A 21,785-nucleotide genomic window follows, 5' to 3' on the forward strand; every position below is an offset into this window, starting at 1 on the left:
GAGCAACGCTCTCGTCAGGGACGTTGGGGATGGAGAAACCCACCCAAATTAACTTCGGTTAAAAAGGCGTATGATAATTTGGGTAAATGTGTAAGCTAGATGTATGCTTTTATAATAAATTGTCTATCTATCTATCTATCTATCGTAATACTATATGATTTGCAAAAATGAAAACTGCTGCTTCTGTGTAGATGAAAGAATCAAAGTGTATGCGCGTTGTGCACACGCTACATTGATTATGGCCAAGCATGCGCCCTTAAAATAGCATATGAATAACATGCGCAACCCGCCACTGACTTTAAACTATTTTTTCCTGGTTAGTGGCGCAATTGTTTTCTAAACCTGCAAAATAGCATGAAGGAACGTTTGCGCCGGAACACGCCTCCTTTTTTGCGCTGAACCGCCCAGGGAGCGCAAGTTCATTCCCTAGTTTAGCGACGTGCTTTTGTGGAGGGAAAAGCGCGCTTTGCGCGGGTGCAAAATAGGAATGATACATGCGTCGGTGTACAAAGTCAATTGCGCTGGGTGCAAGATAGGGCCCAGAGAGTGTGATGCTGATGAGGAGAGAAAAATAATCAGCTACGTGACATGGTTTTAAAGCTATTGTTATACAATTTTTTGGCCTTCAAAACATCTTAAAATGCACATACACGTATGTAGATCAGAGAAATCAAACTTTTCTATTATTAAATCAAAACTAACCTACCTCACATTCGGGAAACTAGTTTCTATACTATGCTCACTATTAAACTAGTTAATAGTGAGCATTAGACCCTAAACTAAAGTGTTACCCTCATTGGGGGCTGAGCCACAGACACAGACTGATTCATGTTCCATACTGGTCACACAAATTTCAGTTCAGTTAGAACCAGATGTATATTTGTATTGATGAATCTAATTTGACTATTTTATATCCAATTGTTGATATTTGTGTTGAAAAAGTTTTTGATTCATGTTTTGACTCCAAACCAATTTTCTACATTAAAAATGGTCATTTTATTTGGGCTAGTAAAATTCTTTTCGGGCTACCAAAATCTGAAGAGTGCCTGCCCGAAGGGCTACCAGCGATTTAGAAATTTTGTGAGCCCTGATTTTAGGTGCTGAAATTCACATCACAAATCACTCAAACACATGATAAATGATTAACACGTTTCAGAAACCTAATGATGTTCTGTGTGCCATAAATAGTTTTGTAATTTATGGCTATTTACTTCTCTGACTTGTGTAATAATGTGGTATTTTAATCTTACAGCAATGACTCTAATCCTGCTGAAGTCCTCAACACATTGAGATCAAATCTGAGACAGAAGTTTGAGTGTTTGTATGAGGGAATATCAAAGCGGGGAAACCCAACACTCCTGAATGAGATCTACACAGAGCTCTACATCACAGAGAGTGGAAGTGGAGAGATCAATAATGAGCATGAGGTGAGACAGATTGAGACACAGTCCAGGAGAGCAGAAACAGAGGACACACCGATCAAATGCAGTGACATCTTTACACCTTTACCTGGACAAGACAAACCCATCAGAACTGTGCTGACAAAGGGAGTCGCTGGCATTGGGAAAACAGTCTCTGTGCAGAAGCTCATCCTGGACTGGGCTGAAGGGAAAGAGAATCAGGACGTCCAGCTCATATTTCCACTTGCTTTCAGAGAGCTCAACTTGATGAAGAAGAAAACACTCAGTCTTTCAGATCTTCTTCATCTCTTTTTCCCTAAAACAAAAGAAATGGAAATATCCAGTGATGAGTATAAAGTGTTGTTCATCTTTGATGGTCTAGATGAGTGTCGTCTGTCTCTGGATTTTCAGAGCGATGTGAGGTTGTGTGATGTGACTGAATCAGCCTCAGTGGACAAGCTGCTGACGAACCTCATTGTGGGGAATCTGCTTCCCTCTGCTCTCATCTGGATCACCTCCAGACCAGCCGCAGCGGATCTCGTCCCCTCTGAGTGTGTCCATCGAGTGACAGAGGTACGAGGCTTCAGTGACACACAGAAGCAGGAATACTTCAGGAAGAGAATCAGTGATCAGAGTCTGGCCGACAGGATCATCTCACACCTGAAGTCCTCAAGGAGCCTCTTTATTATGTGCCACATCCCAGTGTTCTGCTGGATCTCAGCCACTGTTCTAGAGAAGATGTTGAGTGAAGCAGAGAGAGGAGAGATTCCCAAGACTCTCACTCAGATGTACACACACTTCCTGCTCATTCAGACCAACATCAAACATGAGAAGGACTATGAGAAGAAAGATGAAGACATGATTGTCAAACTGGGGAAACTGGCTTATCGGCAGCTTGTGAAAGGCAACCTGATCTTCTATGAGGAAGACCTGAGCGAGTGTGGCATTGATGAGGCAGAAGCATCAGTTTACTCAGGATTGTGCACTCAGATCTTCAGAGAGGAGTTGGGCTTGTGTCAGGGGAAAGTCTTCTGCTTTGTTCATCTGAGCGTTCAGGAACATCTAGCAGCTCTATATGTGCATCTCTCCTTTATCAACAATAACATCAATGTGTTTGACCACATTACCAAACCAACTAATGGAGACAAAGTTTCGCTATCTGATCTCCATCAGAGAGCTGTGGATGAGGCTTTACACAGTAAAAATGGGCATCTGGACCTTTTCCTTCGTTTCCTTCTGGGTCTGTCAGTGGAGTCTAATCAGAGTCTCTTACAAGAACTAAAGACACAGACAGCAAACAGCTCTCACAACAATGAGAGAACAGTTGACTATATTAAAGAAAAGATCAGTGAGAATCCCTCTCCAGATAAATACATCAATCTGTTTCACTGTCTGAATGAACTGGGTGATCTTTCTCTAGTGAACAAAGCTGAACCTCATACGAGCCGTGGAGGATTACGTGATGTGAAACTCTCCTCGTCTCAGTGGTCAGCTTTAGTGTTTGTGTTGTTGTCCTCAGAGGAGACACTGCAGGAGTTTAACCTGAACAGATTAATTGGAGACAGAAATGATCGGTAAGTAACACTGAGTGCAATCATTACAGTCTAAAACATTATGAACGAAGAGAAACTCAGAGATCAGAGGTGTTTAAATCACGGGACACAGATTGATTTCTGGGATATTGTACATAATTTGCGGGTGTTTCTCAAACCGTGGCTGTGTCCTAGTAAGACTGCATATCTCGACTGCCACGTCATCAAGCGCCTCTGAAGGCCGTCTCAGTTTGAAGGATGTTTTGAAGACAGACTTCATTTTGTGTCTTTAATTCAGCTCATTTTGAAGGATGCATCAAGTATATCCTTCGTGTTCTTCAATCTCCCACAATCCTTTGCACACATTCTAATTAATGTAAAAGAACTGATGGAAAACGAGTCGGCACTGAGTTTATCTGAGTTCATTATGAAGTGTAAGACACAGATAATGTATTCGGAGATGAAGGCATACATGTTATCTTTTGTTTCTGTGTAAATTAATCACTGAACACTAAACTGACAATAATGTAAGACACAGACGTCATTTACTGTATTGCATTAATAAAAAAGCCAGTTAATATAAGCCTTTCAAAGTAAACTCATTTGAGCGTTGTGTGCGCACCGTCTGCGCCATCACTAAAATTGGGCTGCAAGCGGATCCTCCTGATGATGAGAATCACGTCACGCGGACGCCAAAGTAAACTTGATGAAACAGTTAATGGCCTTGATGCCGTTCCTGGTGGCGTTTAGCTCTTCACAGTGGCGTAGCGGACGGGCACACAGGGCATATTACATTACTGTTGTTATTATTATTAGGCTACTTTTATCATTAATATTACAGTTTATTTGCCCCACAATAATTTCATAGCGCATCACTGCATAACTGACGCACTGTGAGGATAAAAGATTAAATTAGCTTACTTCTCATTTCAAAGACAACTTGTTGAACACACAACACTTCTTGATTCATGAAAATACACATTTTTTCACTAGGGGCCACAACAGAAGTATTAAGAAAATAAATTAGATTAATGTCTCATCATCATTTTTCTTTATCATCAGTTGCTGGCAAAATGATGGACAATGATTCACATTTTGTGCGCATCATTTCCTGTGACAATAAAACTAAGTAAATGATTAAATAAACAAGTAACAAGCAAACAAACTCGTGTACTTAATGTCTACAAATAATTTGCTGATGCAGGTACAAAAATACTTTTTTTCTTACTCCCAACTCAGGAGTTAAATGTCTCCATGGTGATAACCAAAGCAACGGACAGGACAAACAAATCTGATATGTCCAAATAGTGTTGTAGTGTAAATGCAGACTAATAGACCTGCCACAGCAACATTAACAAGAAGAAGAAAAAACAAATCTGTGATGGCTGAATACAAGGCTTCTACAGTTATAGATACTAAAACAACTTTTTCACATGTTCTTTATAAAGCAGTGTTTAATTAAAAGTTAATAATAGTTTTAATTAATAGTTGTTAATAGTTAATTAAAAGTTAAGTCATAGTTGAGGGTATTTAGGAATGTATACTATATTATTTACTTATGATATGAATTATTATTATTATTGTTATTATTATTGTTAGCATGAATAATTCACTTTTTTTATTTTCAATTAGTGTCACACAGAACACTGCAGATGAAGTTCTTCAGAAGCTGATGCCTGTGGTTACAGCAACTAGATTCGCTCTGTAAGTAACACTGAGAACAAGCATCACTGTTAAAACATTATAACAGTTCTTACTTAAACATTATAAATTAATGGTTTAATAAAAAAATATGAGTCACACTTCAGCTCTTAAACCTTTCACCTATCTGACCTGATTTGTAATCTACTTAACCATTTTTTATGATGTTTGTGTGAGAAAGTTATATTCAAATATATGCAGGGTAAGTGTACCCATTAAGCCCATGTACCCTTTAAGCCCACTTTCCACTCTAAAGTCAAATAAAAAAAAGAGAAAATAATATTTTATGCTGCTTATTATTTTAACCAATCCAGCCACTTCCCTGGCATTTTTTATTGCATACCAATCACATTTGGCAATGTTGAGTTAGCCCCACCCATGTCTCAGGGGACCTCACACAGTCACCCCAAAACTTTGGTGTTTCGGGACCCTTCAGAAAACAACACATTTCTGCAATTTTCAGCCATTTCTTTGGTAAGATAAATGTATTGTTTTTTGTGTATGAACAAATAGTACCTTACCATTTTATATTATTTTCCTTTAAATGGAAAGATGAGTTTTATTAGCTTGCGTTCAAAGCTAATCTCTAGGTCAAACAATTAGCCTTACAGAAAGATACAAACCCGATTCCAAAAAAGTTGAGACACTGAACAAATTGTGAGTAAAAAAGGAATGGAATAATTTACAAATCTCATAAACTTAAATTTTATTCACAATAGAATATAGATAACATATCAAATGTTGAAAGTGAGACATTTTGAAATGTCATGGCAAATATTGGCTCATTTTGGATTTCATGAGAGCTACAAATTCCCAAAAAGTTGGGACAGGTAGCAATAAGAGGCCGGAAAAGTTAAATGTACATAAAAGGAACAGCTGGAGGACCAATTTGCAACTTATTAGGTCAATTGGCAACATGATTGGGTATAAAAAGAGCCTCTCAGAGTAGCAGTGTCTCTCAGAAGTCAAGATGGGCAGAGGATCACCAATTCCCCCAATGCTGCAGCGAAAAATAGTGGAGCAATATCAGAAAGGAGTTTCTCAGAGAAAAATTGCAAAGAGTTTGAAGTTATCATCATCTACAGTGCATAATATCATCCAAAGATTCAGAGAATCTGGAACAATCTCTGTGCGTAAGGGTCAAGGCCGGAAAACCATACTGGATGCCAGTGATCTTCGGGCCCTTAGACGGCACTGCATCACATACAGGAATGCTACTGTAATGTAAATCACAACATGGGCTCAGGAATACTTCCAGAAACATTGTCAGTGAACACAATCCACCGTGCCATTGGCCGTTGCCGGCTAAAACTCTATAGGTCAAAAAAGAAGCCATATCTAAACAGGATCCAGAAGCGCAGGAGTTTTCTATGGGCCAAGGCTCATTTAAAATGGACTGTGGCAAAGTGGAAAACTGTTCTGTGGTCAGACGAATCAAAATTTGAAGTTCTTTTTGGAAAACTGGGACGCCATGTCATCCGGACTTAAGAGGACAAGGACCACCCAAGTTGTTATCAGCGCTCAGTTCAGAAGCCTGCATCTCTGATGGTATGGGGTTGCATGAGTGCGTGTGGCATGGGCAGCTTACACATCTGGAAAAGCACCATCAATGCTAAAAGGTATATCCAAGTTCTAGAACAACATATGCTCCCATCCAGACGTCGTCTCTTTCAGGGAAGACTGAAATGGCCAGCCTGCAGTCCAGGTCTTTCACCCATAGAAACATTTGGTGCATCATAAAGAGGAAGATGCGACAAAGAAGACCTAAGACAGTTGAGCAACTAGAAGCCTGTATTAGACAAGAATGGGACAACATTCCTATTCCTAAACTTGAGCAACTTGTCTCCTCAGTCCCCAGACGTTATAAAAAGAAGAGGGGATGCCACACAGTGGTAAACATGGCCTTGTCCCAACTTTTTTGGAATGTGTAGCTCTCATGATATCCAAAATGAGCCAATATTTGGCATGACATTTCAAAATGTCTCACTTTCAACATTTGATATGTTATCTATATTCTATTGTGAATAAAATATAAGTTTATGAGATTTGTAAATTATTCCATTCCTTTTTTACTCACAATTTGTACAGTGTCCCAACTTTTTTGGAATCGGTTTGTAGACTGCCAAAGAATTAAGCACGTGAACTGCAAACAATAAATGTTTTGTGATTCATTTTACATTCATTTACAAATAAATACATCATAAATTGTTTTGTAGAGGAGATTATTTTTATAAATTAACTTTTTTTTAAGATGGGCTTAAATGGTACAGCGCCACAAAACGCATGCAAACTATAGCCATTACAAGCTAACCTTGAATGAAAAAAACTTAACATTTCTCAATGTGGGCACAATGAAAATTACTATGATACTAGTCCACAGTATATTTAAGCTCCATGCATGTATTTATAAACATATCTTACATTTTTAAAGGAAAACATTGTCTTTTTTCACCATTACTCACTGTGGAGCCAATTAAGCCCACCTTATGTGTTTCAGTGAGGAATCCCTCTAATTGCAGACTTCGATACATTTTCTAAAAGTGTTTAATGATAACGTGTGCTTTTACCTTACTAAACTTTTAACCTTACCTTATTTACACACAAATTACACACATTCATTCAAATGAGATAGAGCCCAAGAGATATGGTCACTTCCTGTGGAACTTTGATCGGGCATAACTCCAGAATCAAGCCAACCTAAGGCTGCATACTCCCGGTGTGGGGGGCCCACTAGGAGACCCCCCAAAACCCCAGAGTCTGGAGCCCCAACTCAGCTTCCTTCCCAAGATACACCCGGTTTAACTTCCACCTTTGACCAGCCATAACTTGAGAGCCAAGCCGGCTTAAGGTTCCAGACTCCCGGTGAGGCGGGCCCACTAGGAGGCCCCCCTAAGCCCAGAGTATGGAGCCCCAACTCGGCTTGGCTACCGAGATACACCTGGTCAAACTTCCAGCTTGACTCCAGCTACAACTCCAGTCAAGCCGACTTAAAGCTCCAGACCACCGGCCACTAACACCTTCCCATACCACCCAGGGCTGTAATCAAACATTAGAAAAAGTATTTTTTTATTTTTTTATTCTTCCCTGTCACTGAATAAATATATTGATGTTTTACTTCTTTAAAATCAATACATTTTTTATATTTTGTGAATCAAAGTTGATGTGGGCTTATTTGGAACACATGCGGGCTTAAATGGTGCCAAAGTACCAATTAAGCCCATGCCAGACTTCTGACTTTATTCCTAAATTATCTTAATTTTATATTTTAAAATGTACATCAACTAATTAATACAATTTCAAATGAGAGATTAATCTTGCATTTTAACAAATATTTTTTCTTATAAACTATGTCAATATCTATGAAAAAAACCTAGATTTAGATTTTGGTGGGCTTAATGGGTACACTTACCCATTTGTAATGTATGCATATAAACATTTATATTTAATGTGTGTAATGTCTTCAATGTATTCCATTTGATCAGTTGTATATAATCATTCTCCCTTACATAGAGACATCATCTCTTAGAAAAACAGTTACATTTACTGATATATTGAATTCATTGTTTTAAAAAAGAGATATTGCACAAATTATAAACACAATCAAGAAAAGAAAAAGATTTCTGTTTTGATCTGAGAGTGAAGAGTGTGTCATTGTTCTCTACAGGTTGTATAAGTGTGGTGTCACAGATGAAGGTTGTGCTGCTCTGGCTTCAGCTCTGAGATCAAACCCCTCACACCTGAGAAAACTGGATCTGTCTGAGAATAAACTAGGAGACTCAGTAGTGAAGCTGCTCTCTGCTGGACTGGCGAATCCTCACTGTAAACTGGAGGGACTGTGGTAAGATCATACATGACTCTCACATGAAACTGTCACTGCAAATTCATAAAGTATAATCAAAATGGAATAAAATGCAGGAAAATAACTTATTTCATTAATTAAAAGCAAAGCTATTAAAACAACATGATCAAATTCATCAAATTATTTTTACGTCTGTTCATGTGATGTAAGAGAATTCATATTTTTAAAGCGTTTGCTCTATTTCTCCTGCCGCTGTGAGTTCATGTGTTTGATCTGTAAATGATTGAACATATGAGCTGCTCCTCATTACGGTGATCCTGCAGTGCTGATACTCACACTGAAAAACACACTTTGTAGAGATGGCAGAAGTACTCACTTCCTATACTCAAGTAGAAGTACAGATACTTGTGTTAAAATATACTCTGGTAAAAGTAGAAGTACTGATTTTACTTCTTTACTCCAGTAAAAGTAACAAAGTACAGGCACATTGTGGGAATTTACTTAAAGTATAAAAGTAAAAGTAGCCTTGCGAATGACAACCATTTAGGGACCGTTCGGTATTTATGGAATGGACCACCGGAGGAAAATAGAGGAGGGTCATGTGTTTTTATTCTTTGTTGAGGGGAGGGTCATCCAACTTTGTTTAGTCTAGGGGGAGGGTCACCCATTTGGTGCATATTTTTCCATGTATCTCCATGTAGCTCTCTCAGTCTCACCCCCCCATTGCTAGCAGATGGGTCTGACCCAACAAAAGTCAGATGCGAAAGATAAAGTCCAGTTTGGCGCTGTTTGACAGTGGCCGTGCGCTTCGGGCGTACATGCTCAGAAAAAGTACATCATGTCAGAACAGAAAGCCAGTGAAGTGTTTACCCGGCAAAGCTTTAAAGCACAAGCAAATAATGAACTTTTTTGATTGTGAATAAGTGCAGAGTCCTGTTAGTGTAACTCTACCGCTGCGTTAAAATGTGATGTGAATGTACGTCGAGTTTTACAGTATTGGGACTGAGGCACCAGAACTGCAGCTGAATGAATGTGCGCTGTAGCGCGATACTACCATATTTCTTCAAAAGCAGATCGTGGGCTGTTTACACCTGGCCACTTCATGCGTTGTCTCAGATCGGATTGCTATCTGATTTATCAAAACGATTCCATTTACATCTGGTGACATAAATGTGTTTTTTCAAAACGGATTTAAATCCGATCTTCAATTCCCGCGCTATATGCAGATTTAATTTTAGTACTCATCACCGAAAGCAACAGATATGAGCTGCATTTTATTAATCATCAGCTAAAATTTCTGATGAGGTTCTGTTGGGTCGTCTTGTGGAAAGTACAGATATTCGTGTTAAAAATGTAAGGATTAAAAGTAAAAAGTCGGCACAAAAATAAATAGTAAAGTAAAAATATCTGAAAAATCTACTTGAGTCCAGTAATGAAGAATTTATACTTACCATCTCTGACCCTTTGACATCGTGATATACATTAAACACCCTTTAATGTATATCACACTCAATCTCAGCACAGTCAGGATTAACACAGTCCATTCATTTTAATTTTAGGGGGAAACTGGAAACTGTAGAGATGTTTCTCCAGGTTTAAAGTCTACAATGTCACAGATTATGACCTGGAGAAACATCGATGACACGTCAGTGTCTGTATTATTAATGAGACTGCGTGTTCTTATCCTATGAGAAGACATTTCTCTTATTCATGACAGCACATGGTGTTTTTCTATGACAGAAGCTTCAAACTGTAAAATCAGGCAGTAGTTTAGAGAGGCATTCATGGGTCGCAAGTGTGTGTGTCCATGGTGCAAGAGTTGAGTGTGTTGCAGGCTTCCCAAACATTTATACTGTTAAAGGGAAAATACAGATTGTGTTCAATGATTTGGTAGGAATTTCACTGTCCGCTGTAAAATCCTCCAGTTTCCCCCTGATATGTAGTGAGAGCCGGCATGGGCCGCTGACAGATGACAGTTGCTCGTCCCTCTCTCTCTCTCCTCTGTCTTGCTCTGCCACACACACTCCCTCTCTTCTTCTCACAGCCGCACACACAAATTTAAAGTGTAAATTGCAGGTTAACCACCACAAACAATTAATGTGTAAATTAAAGTGCTCAATATGTATATATTTAAACATTTCCGTCTTAAAATGCGTTAAAATAACATTTATTGGGGTTTCTCAAAAGGTAGTATGTTTTTTACTGTAACTGGGTGATGACGTCATAAGAGGGAGTAGCAACCCATTTTGCCGGCATCTGCTGACAGAACGCGATATTGCCTGTGCTAAAACGCAACTAATTAGCGATGCTCATTGTCAGAAAGAAAAAGAGAGATCGATGTCCTTCGAGACAGCGATGACATCGCTGTGTTTGACAGGTGTTTGTGTGGGCTATGCCCAGTGGCGGAGCCAGATTAGGGTCCGGGGTGACACCCCTGACATGCGATTGGCCACCCCGGGTGCCACCCCAAAATTTTATTTGCTACTGGCAGTTGCTGATTTAAAAAAAAAATGTAATTACATTTGCTGGCAGCGCGGCGCGCACGCAGTTTTCAAACGGACGATCAGAGGACAAGAGATGGTTGCAAGATACCGAACTTCACCAAAGAATAAGAAAACATCATATTTGAAGTACGTTTTTAAGTTTTAGCATCAGGGTTGTTTGCTCCGAATACATTAGGCCTAATACACGCATATACAGTACGATGCCGTGTGTACGTTGTTACAGTATACAAATGTTCTAGCTATGTGAGGATAGGCCACATCAGTGTTCAGCGAGTTAACATTTGGAAGTTTGAAATCGATTAGGTAACTTAGCTCAGTTATTTCAGTTCAGAATAGGGCTAGCAGCAATGATCAAATTGGTAACTTGACTGGTGATTTAATGTATACGTTACCTCCAGATCAAAACAGAAACAAGCGATATCATAATGTGATCACTATATGACTGTGAAGCTTTATGGGTGTAGGATGTTGATGGACTCGATCTACTGTGTTTTGATCATCATTCTGAATCTGATCTAGATGTAGTCTGTGATAAAAATGCGATTTTCTCAGCTTTTTGCTCATGTTGCTTTTTATGAAACTTGCCAACATTTAAGTGTTGATAAAAAAGATGCACGAAGCTAGAATAAAACAGATTTTTGTTTTGTTTAAAAGCACAGGGTCTGTTCTTTCTTTTGGTATGTTCAGATATTCATACAACTAAATATTCTGGGGTGCCATGAAATTGTGAAAATTACCAAAAACACTAATAGTGGCTGACAATTATTTATTTTTTTATGCTGGCGAGAAAGAGTTAAGATAAAAATGTTGGTAATTGGATGATGATTAGAATATGAATATGATTGGAATCATATTTTAAATTTGTCATATTTGAACAGGGTCAATTAAACATGAAAAGAAAGGGAGAGATATCAGAGTTTGAGGTGATTTTGCAGTTGAGTTTGCTTCTGTTGCAATTTGTTCAAGGTTGACCCCCATTTTGGCTTAAAATGACTGGACTAACAGGCAGATCAGGTGCAAACAGACCCCAGCCCTTGCATCACCACTGGCTAGTCAGATTCAGTGTGGTCAGACTTCAGGACCAGCAACAGGTCAGAGCATCTACCAGACACAGGCAGTCAATCACGTACCGAATTCAGGAATTTATGTTGAGATGATTTTGCCAGATTAAAAGGATAGTTCACCCAAAAATGAGCACAAAAAAATTTATTATAAATTAAATAATTATAATTAGAAATAATTATTATAAATTATTATAAAGAAAGAATTATGTTATATTAAATCTTCCTAGGATAAGATTTTATATTGATGGGCACTAAAATTGTTTACATTTTTCAAGAACATGCCTACTTGATGTCTGCTATATCTAATTAAAAAAAAATTAACATTGAGTTTTTTTGTAAATAAATGCAGCAGTTCATAACAGACACACACTATGGTATCTTATCTCCTTGGTGCTTCAGCTTTGTTTTCTGCAAATATTTTGGATGTTCAAAACTTATAGACACAAACAGAGTGACCCAATTCCTTCCACAAGTTTTTCCACTGTGTGTGTGTGTGTACCCCCTAAAGTAGCAGTGGCCACCCCCTGGCCACCCCATGTATAAAACGTCTCGGGTTACGTATGTAACCCTCGTTCCCTGAGTAGGGAACGAGACGCTGCATCGATACTCGATACTTTGGGGAATGCCCTCGGCATGACGCGTCTGAAGTCTGTAATGGAATTACTCCAATCTTGATTGGTGCTGTGTCTTTCGTCACTCGTGACGTTGCATGTGATGGTGATCCGGAAGCTATAAAAGGACAACGGAACATAGCCGCGTCAGCTTTTAAAGGGTCGAAGCAAGTCGTTCTCAGGAGCGCGAAAAGTGTGGCCGAGGGATGCAGCGTCTCGTTCCCTACTCAGGGAACGAGGGTTACATACGTAACCCGAGACGTTCCCTTTCGTAAAGGGAACTCCCGCTGCATCGATACTCGATACTTTGGGGAACGAATACCCACGCCGACACACTGAGAGACCCCGCCCTGGTGTGAAGCAATCTGGCACACTCAAGACATGAGAACTTGTGAACCTGGTGTAGAGGGCAGATCCAGACTGTAATGTTTGATGAAGGTGTGTGGGGAGGCCCAGCCAGCGGCATCACAGACCTCCTGAAGAGAAACCCCTGCTAGCAAGGCTCTAGAGGATGCCACTCCTCTGGTTGAGTGAGCTTTTATCAGGAGAGGTGAAGGCAGATTGCGCACCTCGTAAGCTGAAGAAATAGCCTCTACTATCCACTTGCTAATAGTCTGTTTGGAGACCGGGGAGCCCCTCTTGGATAACCCAAAACACACAAACAGCTGGTCCAACTTCCTCCAGCCCGAGGTCCTATGTACATAGGCCTCAAGAGCTCGGACCAGGCATAACAAGTGTAATTTAGCTTGATCAGCCGACACATGCGGTGGAGGATGAAAGGCCGGAAGGATTATAGACTGTGCCACATTCGTGGGCACCTTAGGCACGTAGCCAGGTCTAGGGTGGAGAATGGCTCTCACTCTGCCAGGAGAGAACTCGAGGCAAGAGGGAGCCACAGATAGCGCCTGCAGGTCGCCAACTCGTTTCAGGGAAGTAATAGCGAGCAGGAAGGCTACCTTAAAGGATAAAAATTTCTCAGACACCTTATCCAGGGGTTCGAAGGGTGCCAGGGATAAACCTTCGAGGACCACTGCCAGGTCCCACGTGGGGACCCTAGGCTGGATAGCAGGCCTCATCCTCCTGGCTCCACGAAGGAAACGAATTACGAGTGGGTGTGTCCCCAGCGTGCCCACCCTTAAAGGCGTGTGGAAGGCTGATATAGCCGCCACATAGACCTTAAGCGTGGACGGGGAGAGCCCGTCAGAGAAACGATTCTGGAGGAACTCCAGTACTGAAGCCACTGGGCAGTTAACTGGGTCCAACTGACGTTCTCTGCACCATAAAATGAAGATTTTCCATTTAAATGCATAAAGTTTCCTCGTGGAGGGGGCTCTAGAGTTTAGAATGGTCTCAACAACCTCGGTTGAGAGACCAGAATTTATGAATTGGTCCCCCTCAGGGGCCAATCCAGCAGCTTCTTGGGCTACAGCCAAGGGTGAAATATCACAACCTCGGACTGAGGAGGGAGGACCATCCTGATCCAGATTCCCAGAGGGGCCCAGATGTTTGGAAGCCATATTTGGGCCTGTCAGCACAGGGCTACTAAGAGTAAGCTGATCCCGTACTGCCGAACCCTCTTGTACTCTAGAACCCCCGGGGGCAGAACAATCGGGGAAAGTATACACAGACATGGCCTCAACCATGTCTGTATTATGATATCCAGACCCAGCAGAGCTGGAAGAGCATGGGAGAGGTGGCGCAGAAGGTGGCCGTCCACATGAAGGGGAAACAGGACCACCTCCGACACACCGACCTCCATCCCGGCTAAAGCCAACTTGGGGTGGAGTTTGAAATCCCCGGGCCGCAACCCCTGCCTCGACAGGATGACTGCCCCCTCTTTGATCAGAGAGACCACCGACGTAGTGTCTGTCAAAAATAGAACCTGATGGTCTCTCTGAAGTTTCCTCAGACCCTGTGTTTCCAACACAGGTTCTAGGAGCAGAAACCCTAACTTCCTCCCCATGATCAGAAAACGAGGGCATGTGCGCGTAACTCTGGTCATGCGGAGTGGGTTCCCTCTCGGGAAAAACCCATTGGTCCTGAGCCACCACTACAGGGCCCCCACGTACAGCAGGCCAAAAAATAGTATGTTGAACACTGCTGCCAGCGAGCCCACTCTTTGATAAGGTCATATAGTGGTGGCCTGGCCTAGCTTGATATTCATGACTATGGTCAGGAAGATGAATGTCTGAGCTGGAGACAATTGTGCCTGCATCATGACTATAACCTACACCGCCCCCAGGAATCGGTTTCTCTGAAGAGGCACTGGTGATTTTTCCTAGACTCTGAGCCATATTCCCGAGCACCTCACGAGACTCAGAACAACACCTCGGTGTTGAACCGTCTGCTCTAGTAGTCAATGGACAGGAATGAGGATGCCCTGAAAACTCTATGGAGCTAGGACAGTGACCATGCATTCCGAGGAGGTGCGGGGATACAATACTAGGCAGAGTGGAAGAATCCAGAACTGATGCGCTTTTCCCCCAAAAGCGGATCTCGGAAACTTCCTGTGATGGGGTTAGAAGGGAATGAGGAGTTAAGGAGCTTGTGGATCTATCACGACAGACCAGTCCTCGGAGCTGGTCTGACTGACAGTCGGGATCTTGAATCTGAACCCCCTCAGAGGTTGATCCAGTACCCTGAGATCCGAAACAAGGCCTTACTCCCCTTCCCTCACAGGAACTATGAAGTACCGGCTGTAGAACCCGGGCTCCCGAAACCGAGGAAGAGCCCACCTTGAGGTTTCCTGTGTTAAGAGAGACTAGACTTCCTGTTCCAAAAACCGACCCTGCTCGGGGCTGGCAGACATGTGAACCACCCTTAGTAGATAATATTTGTATATTAGCTCCACTGAAAGCAGGACCCCCTAGGCTATATTTTGAAGACCCCTCGGGGTGTCTAAATATGCCATTATGGGGACCAGTCCCTCGAGACTGGCCTCGGCTAAAAATTTCCAAATGGTTTCGGTGACCTGAAGCAGCTAGCTGGCAGGAACTAACCGAAATACGCTCTCTACAGACCTCCTGAGAGGCAGCGAACTCGACAGGGCCGCAACGTTTTCGGGCAGATACTGCGATTTGTGTTCGCCGGAAGCCGATGTGTCCTGAAGCGCCGTCGGCGGCGGGAAGTAAACATCGATTTCCTAAGGGCTGTATAAGGGGGCGAGACTCCTGTACTCGCTCTCCTGGGGAAACAGCCATAAGGGTCTGCGTGTTACGACAAGACCTCTTAGTTGAAGCCATCTTAGCCCGAGAGACAGTCCTCAAACCTGTCCTCGATATAGGGGGCCTCATGCGAGAATGTTTCTTCTGGCCCCAAGCCTTATACGGGGGGGCACAAGAGGAAACCTTCTCAAAATATGAGGAGCTGGCGGCTGTCCCATGAGGCTGCCCCCTGGCAGCAACCCCATGAGACCTGGATTGACAACTGGGGATAGCTGATTGTCGCTCTGCCTCCTGAAGCCTCTCGACAACGGTTCTTGCCGCGTCGCCAAAGAGGCCAGAAGGCGAAAGGGGGGCATCGAGAAGGAAAGCCCTGTCTTTCTCCCCGATCCCCAAGCGATTAAGCCATAAATGTCTCTCTGAGACGACTAGTGCTGCCATAGAACGGCCAATAGCACGGGCCGTCTCTTTAATAATACGGAGAGATAAGTCAGCTACTCTACGAAATTCAGTAATACCGTTGAGTGAGACCTCCCAGTTATCATCCACCTCTTTGAGGAGGTCAGCCTGATATGCCTGTAATAACCCCATCGTGTGTAGGCATGCACCGGCTCGACCCACCGCCATATATGCTTTCCCTAACAAATTCGATGTACGAGATTTGGAGGGAAGTGTCTGAGCTATCAGGGGTGACGCAATGTCGGGGAGAAAATATTTCGCAAAATATTCCTCAACCCGAGGCATCACCACATAACCATTCTCATTAGATTCCCTAATGGATGAGTAAATGTATACATGGGGGGAAAATAATTGAGATGAACATGGATTTTTCCACGATCTCGATACCTCAGTATGGAGATCAGTGAAAAAGGGAAGGCTCTGACACAAAGATTGTGACTGGGTCTGCAGGAAGCGCTCATCCATTTTATTTTTCTTAGTCGCTTCCTGCTTATTATATGGCCATTCAACATTTAATTTAACCACTGCCCTGCTCACAACCTCCAGCAACTCCTCAATAACGGGAATATGGGGTGGCGAATCCCCATATCCACGTGATTCAGTGTTGATAATATCTAACTCCTCGGAGCCAGATAAATCAAACGCTGTGTCTTTAACGCGGTCGGAAGAAGCCGCAGCGCGGGCTTCCGAACCGTGCGCGAGACCAGTGGAGCTGGTTAATAAACACTGAGAAAGGGTCGCAACCGTCTCAGTATTATATGCCAGCCCCACGTGCGAATCCCATGCATACAAGCGGCACGCTGCCTCAACAGACGCGGGACCTGATGCACTGGGAACGCGAGCCTGATCTAATTGATCGAACAAGCTCAAACGGGAGCGGAGCTCTTTCATAGATAGCTGAAAACAGTTTGCACAGACAGCGCCCTCGAGCACTGCCCGTGCATGCTCCACTCCCAGACAAACAACACAGAACGAGTGCGTGTCATCCTCGCTCAAATAGCGTGGGCAGGGGGACGCACACCGCCTGAGTCGTTTCTTTATATTCGCCATATATATTGAGATAGACAGACAACACCAAATAAGACAATACAGTCACACAGAACGCTTGCTGAAGACAGAAAAGCTGACGCGGCTATGTTCCGTTGTCCTTTTATAGCTTCCGGATCACCGTCACATGCAACGTCACGAGTGACGAAAGACACAGCACCAATCAAGATTGGAGTAATTCCATTACAGACTTCAGATGCGTCATGCCGAGGGCATTCCCCAAAGTATCGAGTATCGATGCAGCGGGAGTTCCCTTTACGAAAGGGAACTCTAGTTCTGCCACTGGCTATGCCACCCAATGGAATCAGCAGTGGAGAGTATGTGCTGCCGTGAGGTGAACGCGTTTTGGAGTTTAGTGGAGCAGCTCGACCCGCGACTGGCAGATCTGACGTGCCTCACGCAGCAAATCCTGGTTTTGACTCATGCTTCCTGAACCCGTTTGTTTTGCGAATAGCTTACTCTCATTTCGGGAGAGTATCACGGTCCTCTTGAAGCCAGCACACATGAGTACGTTTACAATTGAGTTATTTCATTCATCACTGAAGGAGTGACGTGAAGGAATTGCATCGGAAATAAGTCGTACCCGACTTATTATATTATTTCCGAAATAAGGAAATAAGTTTAAAGTTTTTACCCGGCGTTTAAAACCCATACTGAACCGACGCATGTCTCCACGGTCATAACGTTAACGTTAGTCTAAAGCAGTGAAGTGTTCACCGCATATGACGGCTGACTTTGTCACAGAGGCAGCAGTAAAATCTGCCCGCTTCGTAGCCACATACCTCACCCAGGCACGAATCAGCCGTTTTTTCTTGGGGAACTTGTGGAGCCTCTGCCCTGTTTTTTGATGTATTCGTATATCCCACTCAAACACAATAGTTAACCATTTTTGCTAGCTAGGTCTCCACTTGCTAATGGTAGGCTAACTCTAGGCTTGGAGTCCCTCTTATGACGTCACACCCAGCCTAGTGAAATGGAGAGGGAGTGCTTAAAACCACTGTAAAAAGTACCAACTTTTCATATTATATTCAGCATTTTGGTATAAAAAACATACAAAACAATGGTGGGCGGTTCTTATCTTTATGTTTAATAAGCACATTGCATTATCTTCGTGAAAAATGTAACCTGCAATTTACACTTTAAGAGGATTTTTCAGAATGATTGTGAAGTAGACTTGAGCTGAAAGAGGGGGTTTCATGAGTCTTTGTTCATTACATTAACCTCTTCTTTTACAATTTATCTATATTTTTATGTGATATACAGTTTTAATTTGTTATATCAGCTTTTATATAATCACTGAAAAAAATGTGTCGGATCAAAGTAAAAAAGAATAACTTCAACTTATTACAAGTAATCGATTTACTTTTTCTCAAGTGATTTTGAACAAATCAAATTTCTATGATCAGTTGAAACTAAAAATACTCTTTGAACCAAAGATGTTTTTTACATGATTAAATCACAAATCATCACAATCTTTTTGATTAACTTAATTTTTTTAATCAAAACTCCAAATAACTACAAACAATGTTGTCACACTGTGGTTTCCTCAGGAACAGACTGAAGACTCTGATTATATGGAATTTCTTTTGTGCCAATAATAATGAACGTAACTTTTCAAGAAACTAATGAAAATATAAATTGAAACTGAATAAAATATCTTTGAAACTAAAAAAGAATAAATCGCAGGCAAATTTTTTGACTTCGTTTTTAATACACTGCATGTTTTGCTAACTATTTCTCATATTTCAATCGCTGATCTGTAATTACAAATGCGCTTCCAGAGTTTTCATTTACGCTTCTGAAGTTTTCGTTTACGCTTCTGAAGTTTTCGTTCGCCGTTCTGACACATTTCTCTCGTGGGGGCGGGGCTAGTAGCAGTGTGTTCTCATTGGCTACTGAGTTTTTGATTGACAGCTTCTTCACCTGGAAGTGAAGACGTCAGTGGTGTGTTTATGTGTGGATGTGAGCATCTGAAATCACAGCTTCCTATTTCATTTTAGTGATATTAAGTTATGTTTGTTTTTTTAATTTTATCTGTATTTACCTGCTGCTACTATGTCGACAGAAGCTTTTAGGAGCACAAGAGATCTATTCAGTCTGTTCATGTGTAATTGTACATTAAAGTACTGTATAATACTTAAAATATTGTATAGTGTCCAATGTTTTCGGAGAATATTTGTTTATTCCTGATGATTATTTTGCATGTTAGGCTCTGATTAGGTTCAGCTGTTACAATTTAAAGAGAATAGCAAACGTGTGTGATATATTCAGCCGTCAAGAAAGTTTCACTTCAGGTAATCAAGGTTGGCAACCATGGCCATCACACTACTCATTGTTATGATTGCGTAAAGGGAACAGGAATTCCGGTAGGGAACAGAATCGACTGCTTCACCGGTCGCGTGCAGCCACGTAAACAGAGTTTGCCCTTCCCCTACTGACTTTCACTTTCGGTGCCCGAATGGAAGTGAATGAGGCTTTGCGATTTTTTTTTTTTTTTTTTTTTTTTTTTTTTTTTTGTTGTTGGTTTTTTTGGTTTTTTTTGTCTAGGCCTACGTGAAATTCTGCATGCATTGTACGATTTATTGATTGATTTTTTTCCCCCCTCGGAAGGGCAGCGTGAGTCGAGAAGGGCATATGGGCAGTTGCCCGGGCAACGTGAGCACCCCCCCTGTGCACGTCCCTGGTTGTAGAAGAATCTTTCATGGTTCGTTCATGTTAACTAATGTAGTTAACTAGTGTGTAACAAATGAAACCTTATTGTAGTGTAAGCAAATAATCATCTCTGTGAGTCCATGTAATGCAAGTGGATTCAAAAACCACACAAAGTGAACATGACGGGATTTCCGGTTTGGCGATGTAAGAGAGGGCAGCAGAGACGAGGACCTCCCAACCACACTCCTTTAAAACATACTTATGCGTCTTCTTTTTCTAATTTAATTGCTTTGCAATATAACATATAAGTACTACACATAGTCCAGAAAGTGAAATGAGCAACTCTAAACAGAAGCAAAGTACCGCACCAGCAACACGGTCAGGTGCAACCCTAGCGGGTAAGCTAGCAGTAATGGCGGCTAATGACACCACTACTAGCAACAAGGACATACCTGTAAAAGACAATACGGATAACTTGACAATGAGTCAACTAGTCTCCGAACTGTCAAAACAGCGGGCCAGTTTAAAAGAGGACATGGCAAGTTTAATCCAAGATTCAATAAAGCCGTTACAGGCCTCCCTTGAGACGCTACGCGAGACAGTTGGCTCGTTTCACCGACTTACATCTACTGAAGTACTGGCCGGTGAGAACTTTGAAAGGTTAGCTGCCGCGGAAGCGATGATTAAATCCTTGAAGACACAGAATTCGTCTCTTCTTGACCAAATTGACGATCTTGAGAATAGATCCAGAAGGGCTAACCTGCGTATTATCAACATTCCGGAAGGCGCTGAGGACGGAAAAGACCCCATCGGATTTATATCTGGGCTGCTTAAAGATACCATGGAGAGCGTGTTTGACAAACCTCCTGAACTTGAGCGAGCGCATCGTGTGCTTCACCCTAAACCTGGAGCAGGGCAATCTCCAAGACCATTTATTGTCTGCTGGAAAAGGCACTTCACTGGGCCAGAAGACATGATACTAAATTCAACGGAGTGTCATTGCGGCTATACCCGGATACAAGTGCAGCTTTAGCAAAGAAACGCGCCGGTTTCAAAGAAGTCAAACAATCCCTCTATCAAAAAGGCATAAAGTTTCAACTTCTGCATCCTGCACGTCTCCGTGTGAAATTCGGAGAGGAAACTCACACTTTTGATTCACCTGAGGCGGCCGAGGCTTTTTACAAACAACGCGTCCTTGCACAAGACTAAAGATGACTCTGGCCGTAATATGTTGTCTGTGAGCTTACATGGCACATACAATATACTTCAAGCAATAAGGTGACTTTTTCTATCTATTCTTCTATCGCAATTTATCTAAAACTTCAAGAAAATACGGCATGTTTGTTTTTGTTTATTGACTTAAAACTCATTCAGTACATTGCGCAATATTGACGCTTTGTTCTATTCAACGTAAATATTGTGGTTTGGAGTCTCTCAAGAAGATCGAGAGGTAAAGACTGGATAATCGGGAGCCATGCAATTTATATAGGTTTCTGCGGCTTGTTTCAGTTGGGGAAGCAAGCATTAGGAAAATGTTGGGAAGTTTGGTTCTAAGTTTCATTTATCCAAAAAGTTTTTTGTTTTATGTTATGTTTTTATTCAAACTGAATAGTGAGGAAACATTTATGTTGTTGTTTGCATTTTTGATCTGTGAACTCTTGGAAAATGTATATTGTCTGATATGGCCGATTTAACTAAATCTCATGGGGGGTCGAAAGTTAGATTTGTTAGCTGGAATGTCAAAGGCCTAAATAGCCCAATCAAAAGAGGAAGAATTTTTGCATACTTAAAAAAATTAAAATCTGAAATAATATATTTACAGGAAACCCACTTACGCATTATCGATCATCTCAGA

The 21,785-nt window shown here is 41.7% G+C and overlaps 1 protein-coding gene across 15 annotated transcripts in view; it reads left to right on the plus strand.

Moving 5' to 3' along the window:
• The window catches only part of LOC311067212 (NACHT, LRR and PYD domains-containing protein 3-like), a 57,781-nt gene that overhangs the window by 14,559 nt on the left and 21,437 nt on the right, over nt 1-21,785 (plus strand). For 14 of the 15 annotated variants that reach the window (XM_084088915.1, XM_084088918.1, XM_084088920.1 and 11 more), the window contains 3 exons: nt 1,253-2,974; nt 4,565-4,636; nt 8,298-8,471. In XM_084088915.1, the coding sequence (XP_083945041.1) occupies nt 1,253-2,974; nt 4,565-4,636; nt 8,298-8,471 (1,968 nt within the window). The remainder of the gene's footprint in view (nt 1-1,252; nt 2,975-4,564; nt 4,637-8,297; nt 8,472-21,785) is intronic. The other variant, XM_084088917.1, reaches the window with a different exon arrangement.

The sequence above is a fragment of the Abramis brama genome, assembly GCF_963993115.1.
Source record: "Abramis brama genome assembly, chromosome: 17".
NCBI classification, from domain to species: Eukaryota; Metazoa; Chordata; class Actinopteri; order Cypriniformes; family Leuciscidae; genus Abramis; species Abramis brama.